Source organism: Molothrus ater, chromosome Z (genome assembly GCF_012460135.2).
Source record: "Molothrus ater isolate BHLD 08-10-18 breed brown headed cowbird chromosome Z, BPBGC_Mater_1.1, whole genome shotgun sequence".
NCBI classification, from domain to species: domain Eukaryota; kingdom Metazoa; phylum Chordata; class Aves; order Passeriformes; family Icteridae; genus Molothrus; species Molothrus ater.
The window spans coordinates 43,304,531-43,323,019 of NC_050511.2; the positions used below are offsets into that span (position 1 = coordinate 43,304,531).

General features: G+C 36.9%; 1 protein-coding gene across 1 annotated transcript in view; it reads right to left on the reverse strand.

The window, feature by feature from the left end:
* SLC27A6 (solute carrier family 27 member 6) overlaps positions 1–13,193 on the reverse strand; it is a 40,629-nt gene extending 27,436 nt beyond the window's left edge. The window contains exons 1-4 of the mRNA XM_036404004.1: positions 12,420–13,193; positions 4,345–4,551; positions 2,105–2,263; positions 944–1,068 (exon numbers count right to left, since the gene is read on the reverse strand). Coding sequence (XP_036259897.1) covers positions 944–1,068; positions 2,105–2,263; positions 4,345–4,551; positions 12,420–12,933 — 1,005 coding nt within the window. The 5' untranslated portion in view covers positions 12,934–13,193. The remainder of the gene's footprint in view (positions 1–943; positions 1,069–2,104; positions 2,264–4,344; positions 4,552–12,419) is intronic.
* Positions 13,194–18,489: the final 5,296 nt, after the last annotated feature.

Below are 18,489 nucleotides of genomic sequence, written 5' to 3' on the forward strand. Positions count from 1 at the left end.
ATAGAGCAGTTGGATCCATGACCCACAACTACATTGCTTAAATATACTTTAGAAAATTTTCCTCAGGGAAAAGAAATCCAATGACCTTTTCCATTCTTTGGTCAGCAACTCCAGTATTAATGCAAATTATTATTCTGTTGGAAAACAAGTCTGATTTGCATTCCCTTATTTTAGAATACTGCTTAAGGATGATGTTAATAATTTTCAAATTAAATCCTTTGAGTTTCTGGTACCTTTTTCTAAGAGATGAGTCATTTTAATAAATTCACTGAAAAGGAAATAAACCACTGATTATTTTTTTGAAATAACAAAATGAAATTATGATAGTGGCAAAGGGAGGCTTTTCAAAGAGATAACAGTTGCACTGCATCCAACTTCTGTATATTTTTACAAAATTCTTTCTGTTCTGCTAAATATTTGTTGTCTAGAACTGGAAAAAAAAGCAAATGGTTCACTTTGAACAACAAGCTGCTAACCTAGACCAAGCCCCTTCTAAGTTTAAAAATATTATTTAGATGGTCTCAGAATATGCACATTTCGCAAAACAAAACAGTGCTAAAACATAGTGTACAAAACGTGAGACCTCTGACACACACACAGGTGCCAAGAAAAGAGTTCTGAAAATTCAGAAAAGGCATGGGAAAGTACTCCTGGTTGTTTGAACTTACCTTGCAAAATTCCATGAAACAGTGCTTTATCACAAATGATACTGAATCAGTTTTTAGTGTCAAAATTGTTCCTTATAATACTTTTAGTATATCTTCATGATTCAAGCCATTATTTTTATTAAGCATCTACATATCACCACATATTTGCAGAACGTCACATAAAAGGAAGGGCAGAAGTACATGCCTAATAGATTTTAATTTCCCTTTTAGCATACCCACATGAAAAAAAATAAATGTACTGACAGACAAATAGGCATCACTTTGATTCCACTTACCACTGGCTGATTGCAAAGGTAACGGCAGAGTTCTCCAATGTACTGGATGACAGTCACGTTGTACTTTCTGCAGTCATTCCAAAACTGACTAGCTGAGAACTTCTTTTTTAACACACAGGTTGCACCTTTATGGAAACAGTAGGGAAAATGAAATTAGGCAATTGCTCCATGTGGCAGCTTAGCTATAAAACAGATCATCTGAGGAACTAAGACAGCCTTGCTCAGAGAACTATGCAGTATTTAAGCTGTTTTATTTGAAGATATGTGTTCAAACCTGGTAGGCAAAGAAGGCAGAGGAAATCAGCCTCCTGGCTGAGACAGCAATGTAATAGATCAGAGCTTAAAAACAAGTCAGCTTCTCTTCTTACAATACTGTTGGTGTTGTAACATATTTTAAGAATTTAACCTGAACTCTTGTGTTCAAGTGTTTAACTGAAAATATCCAGAAGATTCAGGCTGATTAGTAAATCACGTGAGTATCACTGAAGCCTTATTTCTAAAGAAAGTATTCATTAATGCAGATTCAGATTGTATTATTACCCCATAATACAATGATCTTTCCCTTGCTCTGACTTGAACTTGACGCATAAGGAAACAAAGTATTTGTCATGGAGTTCCAAATAAATCTTTTAGAAAAGAGCCATTGAGGACACCTATATTGTCTCAGTAATGCATCTGATTTTTTGCCAGTGTTAAAACAGTACAAAAATCAAATGGATAAAAAGTTAAGGGATTTAAAAATACATGAAAAAGCTTGCACAGTCAGTAGTAGTCAATGTATTTGTCAATATTTTAAGTTCACCAAATACATTTTAATCCTATTCTACTGTACAATGCTTAGTCGTACATACACTAATGCACCATACACACTGCCAAAATACTGTATATGTCCTTAACTTCCTTTTGACCTAAATATGAAGAAGTCAAAACATTTGTGATGCAAATTATGATAACTAATTCTTCACCACAAAGAGAGCTTGTAGAGATCACTTGTTAGTACAAAACATCCCCTCTCCCCAAAATACACAGCTATTCCAAAAAAGACTACTCACTGAATTTGAGTAAAGCATTAGCTTCCCTAGGGGTAGTGAACCTAAGCATGCTTTAGACATTTTTATAATAATTAATTCTCTATTAACAACAAAAGCAAACAAGCCTTACCCAGCTGAATGCATCCACCAATGCCAAGAAGAGAAGCCGCACTGTGATAAAGGGGCAGAGTAATATAAATGATGTCTTCTGAAGTAGCACCAAAAGCCCACAGTCCAGCAGCTCCTTTAAGAACCTGTAAATGACTAATGATTGCTGCCTTTGGAAGACCTGTAATAAAATCAAAATAATGCATTAAAATATTTCTTAAAGGGAATCTGTATGAAGTCTCTAAAATCATAAAAGAGTCAATTTTTACTTCTGTAATCAAATTGTCAACCACCTTTTTAGACGACCATATATAGACAACTGGCTGTTTAATACAATTTTGCATGTTTGTATACACATAAAGATTAGCCAGTTTGTAACCTCATCTCTTTGCTATTTAGTTTGATGTCACAGTCATTCAAATAAGTGAAAACATGAAGAAACTCACTGGTTTGCTGCTAGCAAATTATATAAAGCAAGAAGGGACAAAAAGTGTAGTGTAGATATGGACCTCTTTTAACATAAAGAGGCATCACACCAGATCTTGTTCAGGCAAGAGTCATAGTGATTGTAAGGCAAATAGGAAAGGTATGGGATCTACATGGAGTAAGTCACACAGTGGGTCCTTATCTAAGAATCATACATCTTCCTATTTGTTTTAGAATTCTACGAAGTCTATGAAGAATTAAGAAAAAATCTGTGAGAAGACCACATCAGTTAGGTTCTTCTGAAAGAGTTTCTTCAAGTTCAGCACAGCACTTCTTCTCAGCAACATGCAGACTCACAGGCAAGGGCTTCTTGTGCTACTACTCTGGTACCTATAAATCTGAGTAGGGGATGTGATCTTGCATAATACATGCGTTCTCAAACACACACACAAATTCCAGGCTAAGTCAGGCTGATGATGAATGCTGAGAACAGTTCAATACTTTAAAAAATATAATGATTCATAAAGTTTTCTCACCTATTCTTGCAAAGCTATTGTTCATTTGAAGACTTAGCTAGAGCTGGAAGTATAATCTGTGGAGAGCTGAGCTACCCTCCAGGCTATTCCACTTTTCTACACTTAAGTGAAAAGGGAATACACCTCGGTTGCCAATAAATTGCTTATAGCAAGAAGTTTTCTACAGTCTTGAGTTTTTACTTCTGCCTTTACAGAGAGATTACTACAGACTGTGTAAAACACTCCTTTCTTTTAACTAAGATTTTCAGTCAAAACATGTGAAAATGTTCAGTAACTCAAAATTAGTTATTCCATACTCTTCAGACTACACAAACCTTATGATATTAGTTACATAGTACATGTAAATTCTTGTATTTCATACAAAGTTTCAAAAATATTTTAAATTCTACATAACTGAAACTTGAGACTTCACACAGATACTCTGATTCTATTTGTAAGAACAAAATCATCCCATCTGGATAATTCTGTAATTTTTTTAGCTAATTTAACTCCCAACTCTTAACAAGCAACCTTAAGCATATTTCTATTAGTAGAATTACAAATAAAATCTCATCTCTTGACAGTATTTATAACTTCCTAACTTATTGGAGACTGATGTTCTTCTCTCCTAATTTTTCCTGAGAACCTGAAGCAAATAAATTAAATTATTATATGTATGAAGGAACAAAGCCTCAAACCAGATAAGTATTTTCAATCTTCATGTGGCTAAAACTGTTGTGTTCAATTGAATGAGAATGCCAGTCCATTCAGCTTAAAAACAATGCTGCCTTTCATGTCAGTGATCAGGTTTTTTTAAGTATTAGCTTCTTAGCTGCTGGAGCACAATTCAGACATCTGTTTCTAAACTAAAAGGCTAGTAACTTAATCCTATTTTCTGTCTCTACAGTGACCTGCATAAAACATGACTTAATGTAAGAAAAACAAATGTCTATTTGTGTGTTTCAAGATTATTTTTTAAAGTTCTAGGTAAAAATCTTAATAACTTTAGCTAGGGAGTGTTGTGTGGTCACAAAATACTTCTATTATGATTGTAAACCAACCAAAAAAGCAATGTTTTATAAACACCTGAGCTGTGAAGTAATAAGAGGTAAAGCCTCTCATTGTATTTGTACAATGTGGCAGGAAAAAATAAAGAGAAACCCATAAACCACTGAAGAGAAACACAATATGGGTGGTTTTCTATAGTAATGCTTCTAGATGAGAAACATGACATTTTGCTTTTGTGATACCAGAGTTTCAGAAAAATCAAGTTTCTAGATGAAAGCTGAAGGAAAACATGGACTCTTTAGAAGATCTGTACCTGTTGTTCCCGAAGTAAATATATATAAAACAGCTGACTTGAGACTGTTGGCAGAGCATCGATTAACTGGAACAGGGTCTTCAGATGCGGCTTCTATTTTGTCTAACAGGGTATGCACATTTGGAAACGTGGAGTCCTTGGCCATTATCCAAACACTAACATCTTTTTGAAGTTTAGGAAGAATTTCTTCCAACGTCCCAAGCAAATCTTAAAGATTAACATGAAATAATGTTAATTCCATTACGCCTTCACAAACCTAGAGAATAAAGTATTTTTTCTCTTAAAGTTTTACTTTTTATAATAGAAAGCGAAATGCAAGTCACCTCCATGGATATAGATTCAATAAAATAAAAATGAACTAGAATGAAAATCCACTGAAAACAAGATATAATATGCTAAAAATACCGCTGATCCCATCCCATAGTAGAATGGTCAACTAGCTCTCAAGGCAAACTTGTGAGCCTTGATTACTAACTCCTATTGTCCACATGATTTTAGGTAGCCCTTAGTCATTGTTAAGACTAGAATGAAATGTGGTTAAGTTTCAACTTCAAATAAATCTTGAAGAAATCCATGGAGGCAGATATATGCATAACTGATAATTACAGTACAGGTTTCCTCGGATGCCCTCAACAGCAATCTCCTATTGAGAACTAATTTTTTTTCAAAAGCACAGAAGTGACTAATTTAAAAAGAAACAGCAGTTTAACTAAGTACTATTCTGTTGGCTTATCAGGAAAGAAACAATGAGAGAAGTTCCCAGAGCAAATAAAAAAGAAAATATATAGAAAGTATAATCCTTAAATAACCTATGTGGTTTTTATATTTTGAAGCATTTTTACAATGTCACTTTCTCAGAAGACTACACAGTCATTAAAGTACTAATCCAGAAAACATACCAACAACAGGAACAATACTGTTTCCATTTCATTTACACCTTAGGGCTTTGATACATCTCAGTCTAAGTAATTAATCTTAAAAATCTACCTGTGGGTATAAATTTATTTTATTATCTCAGTTCTTATAATAAATAAAGTTGAATAAACTTTGAATAAACAAAGTTGAAATGACTCACCCAGAACCTCAAAATGAGGCATTGCCAGAACCAGCATTTGAAATCCTGATGCCAACTCCAAACTCACTTCACAAATATTAAATATGGATACCATATGCATAAATTTTATGCCAAAATAACTGAAGATTTTTAATCTTTTAGAAAGCTGCTTTAATAATGACAGACTGATGTAGTTATTTTAATTAATAACATACAATTGCTATTACAGATATACAGCCTACTATCATCAACTAAATATGTTTTACAAACCTAAAGCCTACAGAGTACAAGTTTTATATATTTTATGAACATTTAGCAAATAGATCTGATGTAGTGTAACATTAAGAATTTTGTTTTCTAACTTCCTAATACTGCAGAACGATTTCAGAAAGAAATCACCCAAATAATTTTAAATCTGAAAGATGCTGTTTGAATCACTGGAGTACAGTCCCACTATAGACAGCAACAGGGTGAAAAAATTTGAACAAAAAGTAACGTCAAGAACAGTAGTATTAACTGCAGGAAACCTGATGCCATGAATGTCAAGGTTCATTGGCATATTAATTCTGTCTAGCTGTGGTATTATGGAATTATGGCATATTTTTGAGCAATAAATAGAAAAATACAACTGTACTACTTCTAGCACGTATTAATAAATGAAGTGTGATGGAATAACTATGTACATATTACCATCTCATACTGATTTTGTCTTCCTATTATGCATATATGTCTCTCAAATATACTAAGGATAGCTTGTGTAGAACCTAGCAAAAGAAACAGAGGCGCTGGAAGTAGCTGGAGTTCTATTTCTGTTTTCAAAAGTAGTAGAGAATATAGATTCTCCACCATTCTTTATTAATGCACTAACTTCATCTACAATGCAAATCTGTCAAAAAGAAGAGGATTTCCCTCTTCTTTTTCTTTTTTCCCCCTTTTTGTGCAGCAAAGGAAGAAAGATAGGAACTATTAATTTCAACCCTACAGACACACTCATTCAAGATTCAAAAACGACATGAGGACACAGTTCCCTTTGGGTAGACTGAAACATATGCACCCAAAATAGTTAAGATTAATCATCATATTAAACATACACACTTGTAATTTTTTCTCCAAACACTCACTCTTAAAACCAGTGGCTCTGGAGCTTTTTACTGCTATTGAACAATTAAATGATTACACAGCATAATTTTTCTTCTGTGCTCAGGAATCTAGTACTTTGAACAATACATGAACAGCTTGTAATTAAAAGTTATCTTGAAAGAAACTTCTAGTAGATAGCACAGAACAGCAGAAACAATAAATTATTTCCTGAATAAAAAAAGGTAAGCTAAAACAGCTGTATTTAAAGTGCCAGAAACTGAAAGTTACTTCTGGAACACACATGAGATGAGGTGTTTGGAGATGACTCTCAGTTGTACTAACATATTTCCAAATAATAATTCTAATGATGGTCAATTAACATTTTGTTCCCCAAACAGAAAACTTCTGTGCCAGACATTGTGTAGGGCTGTCAAGTCTTTACATATCATCTTTTCCACATGTGAGGAAGACACAGCCCTCTTGGAAGAGCTATGATTTGTATATTTCTAAAGGCACCTTGTATGTGCACCTCATATAGAAAAGCAATTACAGTAAAGCAATTCTGCTATTTAAACTTGGAGTTTTACTCAAATAATACTTATTTACTCTTTACACTACAAAAGTATATTCAGATTTTGGGTTACTTGTTTTGGGAGAAATGTCTTCTTATACAAAATTTGGCAAGTTCCATCTGTGCTGTTTACATTGCTTGTATACAAATGTTTCCCATTTGCAAATTATTTGGCTCCTACTAAGAAAAAATATCTGGAATTGATCAGGATGGATATGTTTTTCTGCTTTTGTTTGCTTTTTTTCTCCTCTTACTTTTAAAGCATTATTCAGTAAAAGTTTGTGAAACTGTTACTTTATATTCACATGAATACATAACTCAGTTACATCTTTTGAGAAAGCAAGGAAAATATGTTTTGAACTACTGTCCCAGGCTTCTAGTTGCACAAAGGTTTTTTTATGTTATTTTCTAGCAGAGAGATCATGCAGGCTGTTGGCAAGGACACAGTCCCACGCTGATGAAAGGAATACATTAGATTATGAGATCAGTTTGTACTGAACAGAAAGTTACTCAGAAAGAAACCAAGAAATGGTTCTTACATAACTTTGATGTGCACCCTGGCTGATATGTTCAGGAAGTTATATCAAGTCCGGACTCTTCCCCACACTGTCTGGCCTCAGAAAGTAATTGTTACTTATACTTGATCCCCCAAGTGACTCAGCATGGCTTCTCACAAAGTAATAATAGCAGAAAAGTCAGCTGTAGCTCAGGATCAGTGCTGGTGTCTTGAAGTGCCACTGAAGGCAGTAAGGGTAACAAAACATAAACCACCTTGCAAATAACAGTCAGCTCTTTTTCCCCCTCAAAGACCATCTGGGACAAGACACAGACTAGAGTAAGACCAAGTGATCAAAGAGATATGGTGTCTAACAGAGCTGGTGTCTTCCATGGTCTTCTTCTAAATGTTTAGGTCTAAATAGCTTTTTATTCCAAATAGATAAGAAAAGGTTGTTTCAATACAATCCATTCTTTTTTTTCATTCAGTGACTAACGTGACAGATGAGACTTCTACTTGTATGTAACATCAAATGACTTTAATTTACAAATTCAAAAAATATTTTGCTTACTGTCTTTCTCCAGGATTTAGACATGCTTCTGTCTAGCTCAAAATACACCCAGCAGCAGCAGCAGAAAGCACTGCTAGTGCCTCAAGAGTAAAAACTTCTGGCCAGAAAAATGCAATACAGCTGGGAGACAAACCTCTGTACAGAACTGCAAAATCACAAGATGGCTGTGAATAGAAGGGGCCTCTGGAGGTCACCTCGGTCCGATCTCCCTGCTCAAGCAGAGCCACGTAGAGCACACTGCCACACGTGTCCATGCAGCATGTACACTCCCTTAATAGCCTTTGTTATCAGGACTGATGTAAATCAATCTCATGGAGTTTAGAAAGCAATCCTTTAACAGCTGAATCCTTGCATCAGAAGTCATGATGGCAATCTGGGATGTCCTACTCTGGGCTGAACTCTTCCCAGTAGAAACAGACTAGAGATGCCCTGGCAAATAAATTCCATTTGTGCATTTCTGGTGGTTCACTAAACTGTATGTGTTGTTTAGTAGTATTGCTGATGTAGATACTGCTATAGACACAATGATAGAACAGATGCAATGTAATCCCTTCTTCAAGCAAGTCTTCGATCAATAGAAATATTCACCAAAAAGGACATAACACCTTAAAAGATGTCTTCATTTTAAGCAGTGCCTTACCTCCCCTGTTTAACCAGCAGCTTATTTAAACAACTAAGGCTGGCATAGTCTGGTAACGTGTAGTAAGAATGAACAGCTTTTGAGAGAGAGGAACATACAGTTTCTTTCTTTCTCTTTCACAAGTTCCTCATTGACATAAAAGTTAGTTAACTACTGTTTTATTAAAAATGCAGTTTGAAACTCTAGCTTTTGAACCTCTTTCAAGAAACATTCCCCAAAATGGGAGTGGTGGGAGAAAATGTTTCTGGGAATGGAAGTGTGAAAAGGTTAAGCAACAAATTAAAGCAAGAGCTAAATATTCTGGGAACATAGTAGACAAATGAGAGAAGTTAAAGGAAAAAAACTCTGTCTCTCTGACACAAAGGCAAATAGAAAGGAACAGAAAGACTAAATATTGGCAAATAACAGAATCCATATTTGCTTTTTAGCCAGAGCCTGGACAAAAAGACAAAAAAATTGACTTGATTGCACTAAATTAATTAAAAGAGCATAAGTGTCATAGGAAAAAACCCCACACGTTTAGAGATAGCCATTTCATATAGGAAACCAACAAGAGAAAGAAACCCTGAAGTTTTTATAACATATCTGGGGCTTAAGAATAAAACATTCAGTTGCTGAGTTCATAGAATACATTAAGACAAAATCAAATCCACAAAACTTAAATACTACTGAAACACTCTGAACTAAAGTTAGAAAAAGCAATACAAGTATAAGAGAATTGTCAGATCAGAAGAAAGTCTGATTCCAAGTGCTGAAGCAAAGACAAGATAATACTAATTGGATGGGCTTACCAAACCACAATGCCTGACAAATATGCAGGCACACAACAAAAGTTAGGAGTAAAAAAAGGCATACGAGAGTGCTCTTACAAGAGGCACCATGAAAAATGGAACAAGGTATGGAAGACAATGCAACCATAAATAATATCAAACATAATTGTATGGAGGTATCACATTTGTAAGAAATAAAAGCATTTTTGAAAATGAGGTACAAAAAAGCTGCAAGATGCAATCATCACACAAAAGGAGGCTACATCAGCAGTCTGAGCAAGGAAGATTTTGCCATAAACCATCATCAGTGAGAATTGTTTCAGGCAGCAGCTGAAGGTTCCCTTCAGCATAAATGAAACCTTAATATTAACTAGATATAAGTAAGATATAAGAGCAGAACTGTACATAGGCTCCTGTTTTAATGTGCTATTACAAACAAGAATTTCAAGAGCAAATTTGGTCTTGCTGAACACAGGGAGTCAAATTGTTAAGGGGATAACTTCTCTCGTGCTGCAGTCCATGAAAAAGACCAAAGGTCATCCAAAACACTGAAGATATAGTTTCTAACTATTTCTAAGAAATAGAATTGCTAAGTTAACCTGCATTTCTTTCTGGAAGTTGAAAAACCTACATAGTTTTAAAAGAATTTCATTATCCAGAAATACTGCCATTACCTACTATTCTCTGATTTTAAAAAAACAGTCTCAATTGCCAGACATGATGCCTGTCTATGGCAATGACAAAAATTAGACCACAAGTGGATTGGTTGTAGTAAATGCTTTGAAAAAAAATATACACCACGTTCAAACTATCCACAGTTCTGTGAAAATGGTGCCACAAGAGGAAAATGAACAACTCACGTTTATTGATGAGGAAGAATCCCTTGATACTCACAATAACACTGAACAAAAAGATGTTTAATAGATCTCTAAGAATTATGTAGCTGACTGTGTAATCCCACTGTTAAACATTGCTCTGAAATTTTTATAAACGTTAGGGGGAAATTATTATCTATAATAATTAGGTTCAATATGTTTCTTTCAAGAGCGGTATGAATTAGGCCTCACAGTCACTGGTCTGTGTATAAACTTTCAATTGCCAAACCTGGACTCCTTTGGAGAAGCTCCTGTATTATATGGTCAATAGCTGAGGACATAGCAACTTTAACCTCTTTCACAGATAAAAGCAAAAAAAGAGCCTCTAAGTCCTGAAGGCTCATGAGACCAGCAGACTTACAGCAGAAACTAAAAGCCATTAATAAAGTAAGAAGTCCAAAATGTAAAATTCCAGCTGAGAGACGAATTTGTTGGTATTTGTGTTGTATCAGCTGTCGCACACAGCTCTTCGCTTGTGAGCAGAGGCAGAATCCCAGTAGAACCCAGTTCAACACAGTTGCTCTCACTATCAGCTGCTGGTAGCAAATTAAGAGCAGAGAAACACAGCTCCCAGCGCAGCTCTGCAAATGCTTTTCTCACCCATTAGTTACCTCAAACTTAAATAAAAACTTCTCTCAGATGCAAGCTCTGATACAAAGTTTCTCCCTTTCCACAGTCAATGAGCAGAAAGTTCCTGAACATTAATTCCCTTCCTCAATCCATACACTCAAAAGTACATATTCATAAGAAGAAACTAAACAAGATTTTTTTTTAATTAAGTAAGGAAGCAAAATGAAAAGCTGTCAGTTCAGAACCCTTGTTATCACATATGTGGATTGTATTTAAATTGGTTTTGTTTTCATTGGCTTGTTTTAATTACCAAACATCTTAAACTAGGAAACCATATAGAATCAGAATGAGAAGATTTATAATTTAAAAATATGCAAGGGAAAAATCTTAAATGCATTTTTGAAAACACAGCTTTATAGCAGTAGATATCAGATGGAAGAAAATTCTATAATTTAGGTGTCATGGGTGTAAAACCCCACAACTTGTGTAACAGCAGTAAAGCAAGAAGGTGTGCAACAGAAAAAAAGCAAAGGAGACTTGAAACAATACTTTTAAAGAGAAGGGACAATATGGGACAAATAATATGCAATATTTAGTTATATTTTCTTCCAATCAAGTGTCAAGCTTCTGTGCGGTCTTTGAGCCTTGCAGGTTCACTTTCACTTCACCATAAATGAGTTTTAGCAAGTTAATGTTTTGGATCTGTCTTCAGTTTATACATCTATCTAATTAAGCCAATTTTGAACATAGAATGAGCAGGATGCCTACAACAAGATTTTAAATTCTTTTGAAGCATTTAATAAAAATGTAATACTCCAGAAAGTTGCACCACACACACTACCTATTCAAACACAGCAATTTCTTCTACACCAATACCAATTCAACACCAATACTAAGTTTGTTATTATGAATCAACCTCCTATGTACTCTATTTCCAAAATTTTATTCTTGTAAAACTGTCATACCCCTGCAAACAATTGAACAGCAGAGGCTGTACAGTCCAAGTTTAGACCTTCCAGTTTTGCAGTGTTTTTGATGAGCAGAAAGATGGGCAGGTAGTACAAGAGAATAAAGTACATGACTTAAGTAAGATTAAATTTGACTGTTTGAGAAGTAATGGAAAATTAATAGGTAATTTTAATGCTTTCAGAGACACTTTTACTGACACAACTAAATACTCGGAACAGGCTGTACTCAGATGTGGAAAACTCTCCTGTAATACACATTTTTTAATAAAAGGTTAAATGGATGTTCACAAAGCAGGGATATAATTGATTCTGCCTGAGAGGTTGAAGCTTTATAAGATCTTGAAGGCCCCTCCAGCTCCATGTTTCTTTCATTCTGTGAACATTTCTAAATCAGGTTTCCAACAAATGATCTGGAGGGCCAGGTATGTGGGAGATGTGACATAAAAAGCTTTGGATGTAGGAATGAGGAGTATACCCTACCTGCTCCCACAACCAGTATCTTGGGCTCACAGCTACTGACACAGTGCAGGAGAGATCTGAAGCGGACATTGAAGTTGAGGAACGCCACCACGCAGCCCAACTTGGCCAGTCCAAACCACACGTTGATGAAGTCTGGCTCGTTCCCCATCAGCAAGGCCACCGTGTCCCCCTTCTTCAGAGCCTCGTGCTGCAGGAAGACCTGTGCTATCCTGTTACTCCTCCGGTCCACATCTCTGTAGGTGTGAACGGTCCCTTCGTAGATGAGGAACGGTTTGTGGGGCTGCTTCTCCGCCAGCTTCACAAACTTGTCCAGGACAGTCACAACCCTCCCTTGCAGCCGGTACATCTCCACTCTCGCCCCATAGGTCAACACTTTGAGCAGGTATCTCAGGTCGGCCCAGAAGTAGGGGAAGAGGAGTTTCTGGATGAAGTGCAAGGAAAGAATGCCTACAGCAGCCCCCGGTACCCAGGAGGGCGGCACTGGGAGCGGGTAAAGGTCGTCCCAGCCACGCATCTCCCCGCAGCCGGGCCGCCGGGCACACGGCCGGACAGGGCGCGGAGGCGAAGGCCGGCGCGGGCTGAGGCTCTTCCCGCCCTCACCTCCTCCACAGCGGGACGCCCGGGCCAACACTGCTCAGGAGCAACGGAGACAGGGAGCTCCGACAGCACGGCACGGCATGGCACGGCACGGCACGGCCGGAGCCCCCGCCCGCCTCAACCTCGCCGCACCTGCGGAACGGCCCGGCGGGAGCGAGGCGGGAGTGCCTGCGCTGCCCGCGCACGGCTGAGGCCGGACACCTTCTCCCCCCTCGGCCCGTGGACTCACGCACAGCACCGGGCTGCTGCTGCCGCTGCTGCTGCTGCTGCCGCTGCTGCTGCTGCTGCTGCTGCCGCTGCTGCTGCCGGCGAGGCGGCGGCTCCCTGAGCCGGTTGCATAAGGCGCGATCTCCCGCTCGCCCCCGCCGGCGGCCGCAGCCCGGGACTGGCTCCCGGGGAAGGCGGCAGCGCAGGAAGCCTCGCCCCGGGCCGAGGCGGCTGCCGAGCGAGCTGCGGGCGCGGTCCCGGGGAGGGCGGAGGGCGGCGCTGGGGGCAGGTGGCTCCCGCCCGGCCGCTCCCGCCCCGCCCCACGGAGCGCGGACCCGCCGGTCCCCCGAGCCCGGCCCGCCCTCAGGCCTGGCGCCGCAGGAGCGGAGGGGAGCGGGCACCTTAAGAGTTGAGTTGTGTTCCCAACTAACTCTCCGTTTTTTTCTCTTTTACCACTAAGATCGAGGTCTGATTAGATTAAGAATGTACAGACACAGGTCTGTTATATGAACTCTGACTAGACATGCATTGAAAACAAATTCAAGCAAATGAAATAGTGCAAAACTAGATTATGAGTAGATTTCACGCCTCTTTAAAGGCGATACTGTCAGCAGCCTGAGAGGTTTTTACTGATACAGTAGTGCTCCTTACTTGCAAAGTGCAGTGGATGTGTATGTTCTGTCCCAGCTAGGTGTAAATTTACAGGAAGAAAGAAATATTTAGGTTTTCAGCTGATTTCAGAATCACTTCTTCCAGAAGGACATTCTGTGAGAGTACAGAGTTCCAGCTTACTTTTCTTAAATGGAGATAACTTAAAGGGCCAGTATTTAAAATTCCTTCAAAGTAACTAATAGGCAGATTAAATGCTGCATTAACTTGTGCTTAACATTCAAAAACTTACAGTAGTTATTTGACTGACTGGAGTTGGGCTGTTGTTAACTGCTACAGAAATGTGCACAAATAATGAATAAAGGAAAAGGCCGTGACTCATAAGGAAGATGCATAGTTACGTATTGATTTGAAGGAAGATGGAGGTTGATAGATACTCTTGTTTGCAAAGATTGCTTTGAAGAAGGCAGAAAGAAAGCAGGAGGCACAGCAGTTCAGGTCAATGAAAAGCTCTTGGCGTATGGATGAGAATGAGAGGAAAAGCAATAGGTAATTGATCGAGCACAAAAGTAAAATAAATACAGAATGGGCTGTGGAAAGAGAGATGTGTTTTAAATATACTGTGCTGTGAGCTAAAAATCAGCCAGGCAACATTTACTAAAGCGACTAATGATTAGTATCTCATCACATGTCACATGAACAGAGAGGAAGAATTTTTTATCTTAGATGATATCAGTGCTGCTAATCCCTTAGAACTGAAACGATGAGCAAGATCTTAACATAAAGACTCTGGTATTCTGAAATGCGCAGTTTCAAAGCAAAATTGTAGGTTTGTGTTCTCTGAATTGTCCCTTTTTCTGTTAATTCTACGCAGAAATTATATCAATCCTCTTTACTCAGTATGCAAGTTTCTTGTAAACATGAGCAATAACTTCCTTCTTATACCCTCCTGAAGGGAGACAGGAAAATTCTCAAATGCATAAATTTTCCATTAATTTTCTGGTCTGTTATAAAAATGGGTAAGACATGCCAAGAAATATCAATTGGCAATGGAAAAGTCACATAACTCAGGTGAAGCCATGCTGGAATTGGACTCAAACCCTGCCTGTGCCCAGAATTCCTTTGGGATATTGGATTAATCTCTTACAATGTCCCCAAACCGGGTTATTTAGTCAAGCCACATACCTAAACTTACACCTTAAGGCCCTCTTAGTCCCTCGATTTGATGGTTACACAAGCAACTACAGATTAAGACACAAGGATCTGCAGTTTCTATTCCATGCTAAGTGAAATGGTAGCTGGTCCAGCACCAGGTGGGTTAGGAATTAGTTATAATTCACCTTCAATACTTTTGTTCTCTATAGTTTTGGTTCTTAATCCAATGGAAATACATGCACATTTGTTTGGTGGTTTGTTTTTTTTTTTTTTAAGTAAACAGCATAGAATTTTAGTGGGTCAATTTTTTTTTTCTTGTTAACTACTTCAAATCAGCAGTGAAGTAGTTTTTTTTATCTGCATGCAATTATCTGTGTGCATGGGTTGTTGAATGTAACATATGAACAGTTAAGAGAACATGAGTTGCCATATGCATTGAATAAGTTATTGGAAAAAATAGTTGTCTGGGGAAAAAAGCATCTTATTATGAGAATAAAATTACTAACATAGCATGTACTTGCAAGTGGTACATCCATATTGTGAAGAAATATTAAAACTATTCCAAAGGTTAACTCAAAAAAAAAACCCTAGAAAATTCTCATATTTTAAGTGTAGTGATTTTTTTTTTCTTAAGTAAATAAAACCCCAAAAGATACAGCAATAAATTACCTGTTCATCAGGTTCTTGTTAAATGTCATGAGCTGGACTCTAATTTACTTTTGACATTATGTAGGACACGTAAACTTGTACCTGAGACAAACCACTGAGCCCTGAATTATTTAGTACACTGTAATTATTCTGCTCAATTTCGCTTCAACAGACAACATTTTGATGCCTGAGACTATGCTATGACCCAATAGTGAAATATAAAGGAGTTGAATTTTCTACTGGTGGAATTCATATGTGGAAGTACTTTTTTAATGTGGTTAGATAAAGCATTTCCCTGTACCAAAATCTCAGTGCTGCAAGAAAATACAGATTACAGAAATGGTTTTTTATGCTTCTGTAGCATAAAAAACCTGTAGTTTTGATGTTACCATTTTGACACATTGTGCCTTTTAATATCCAGATAACACAATATGGTGCTGTACATACATTTTATTAACTCTGAACGCAGCTAATACCCCATGGGAATTTTAGTGACATAAGTATCAATTTAGAGGGCAGGGGAGAAGCTATTTTAAATAAGATTTTTTTTTTTTTTTAATGTATGAAGTTTTTGGGTCCCCTCGGGGGAAATAATAGCATAAATTCTGAAGTGTCAGCTATTTTCTAGATTCTTACTAAATTTTAAAGTAGTGAATTTTTTTCATCTGAAATAGAAGATTTGAAATCTACAATAGAAAGACATTAAATAGAAATTCCTTCAAGATAAAAAGTCTATGACCTAAAGACAGATTCCTGGCTTTTCAGATTGTCAGAATGCTGTAATATGGAAGAGGAAGAAAATAGCATAATATTCTGAATATTGTCTTGCAGATTGTCCACCGCTATTGAATACTTCCTTTTTTATATTTCAAAATATATATTGTATTTTAAATATATATTCAATTTTAAAACATAATCCAGAATATTAAATAAAAAAATAAAAATACCTTGAAAATGCAATTTTCAGATTTTCATATCTCACTCTTCAATTGCACCACCATTAAAGTATCCAAGTAATTGTGTCTATTAATTTCCACAGGTTAGCTGTGAAACATATGTCTAGTAAAGTCTAAAATCTTAAATCTAAAATTAAACAAGTAATAAGCAAACCAGAATTTGATGTCTGAGTGGCCAATAAGCAAGTCATAATGCTGAAACAGCCACACAAAAATAGCTCTTGATTAATAGTGTCCCATGGAATCTGGGGAATGAATGGTGTAATCATACTACAGTTATTACAGAGACCTGAGGAGGTAAAGTCTAAAGTTGTTGTCATGGCACACACCAGACATTATGGATGTTTTTCATTATAGGAAAGCATTTAGGATTCAAATCCATAGGAAATTAAAATTAATTTTTATAATATTTTGGAATGCTTGTTTATTCTTTAGTTGTGTGAGGACATTCATGTGAAATACTTACTTACATAACATAAAGTGCCTTGTCTCAAGTCATTCACTACAGCATGTCAACACCACAGACTTGTGGCAACCTTTCAAAGATGTAGAGAAATATCTTCTCTGGTAGATGAAATTTTATTAACAGATAGCTTTACTATTAATTTAATAGATAATTTTAAAACCACATTTTATTTTTAATTTTATTTAGCTTTGAATAGGTTCTACAGGTAAATTTGTAGTTTTGCCTGAATTAATGAAAATGTGTTTTTACTAGGAGCTATATACACTAGCACCCCAGTAAAACTTAGCCGCAAGCTTCCAAAGAAGCATACTGAAATATTCACATTTTCTTGCTCCTAGAACAACCTCATGGACTGCTGATGGAATGAGTTCACAACAGTGAGTCTTTTGGTCCTGAAAAGACAGAGTTAGGGTTCAGTCCCACTGTCATCCAGAAGTGATGTCAATTGAGCAAGCTATGAGCTTACACACTTTATACGAAATAATTACATAGAAGGATTTCACATTCTAGTCTGGTAGTCTCAAACCTGTGGTTTTGATTTTACTCATTCCACAGCTCCTTCCCATCAAGTATAAAACATGGCACTGACCTGTCAAAGGGATGCATACTTTACATGGCTCTAAAGAACAGGTCACACAGGTTCATACAGAAAGATGAAATAAGAGCCAGATGAAAAGTAGAATCTGAGTATAAATCCTTTATAAAGGATATTCTGGTATCATCTCAGGTGTAAGGTAAACAAGATTTGAAAACATGGGGAAACACCAAACAGGACATGAAATGAAATAGAGAAGGAAACAGGCTTCTCCTCAGTATGAAGTGCTATCATTTTCACATTCTTTAAATAGATACTTTTTTGACCACTAGTTTAACTTGACTCATGTTATGGGTGATTTGAAAATACCTTAACATTTTTTGAAAGTTCTACACCTTAATTTTTTTGTTATTCTTAAAATTTTTCTGGACTACCACTGCAGAGCATAGTATCCCAATTCCTTTTTCTTTTCGTGTCAAATGACAAAAGCATTCTTTTATACAATCTTAGCTGGCTTGGAATAGGATGACATAAGAGTCTAGAAGAAATCTTTCAGTGATTTTCAGGGAAATTTTCTGGCATGTTGGCCTGTGTCAAAACAGAATGGAGCAGATGAGGCATGCAAATCATGAGCAAAACTTCAAAAATATGAAACTGTCTCTAAGAAATCACGTATGAGCTAGATGCTTACCATATCCATTGTTTGCTTCTGGTTTGTGGGTATGTCTAGGGAGACAAATTTTAATTTAAAAGAATTTCTTTTTTAAAAAAGCATCTTTCAGATCAGGGTGTTTTCATAAAGTACCAGTTGGAAGTATTCAGTGTTTTCATTATCATGCTGAATTTCTAGGTGAAAGGGTTGCTGTACTCATCTTTCAAAGGATTAGAACAGGGTGT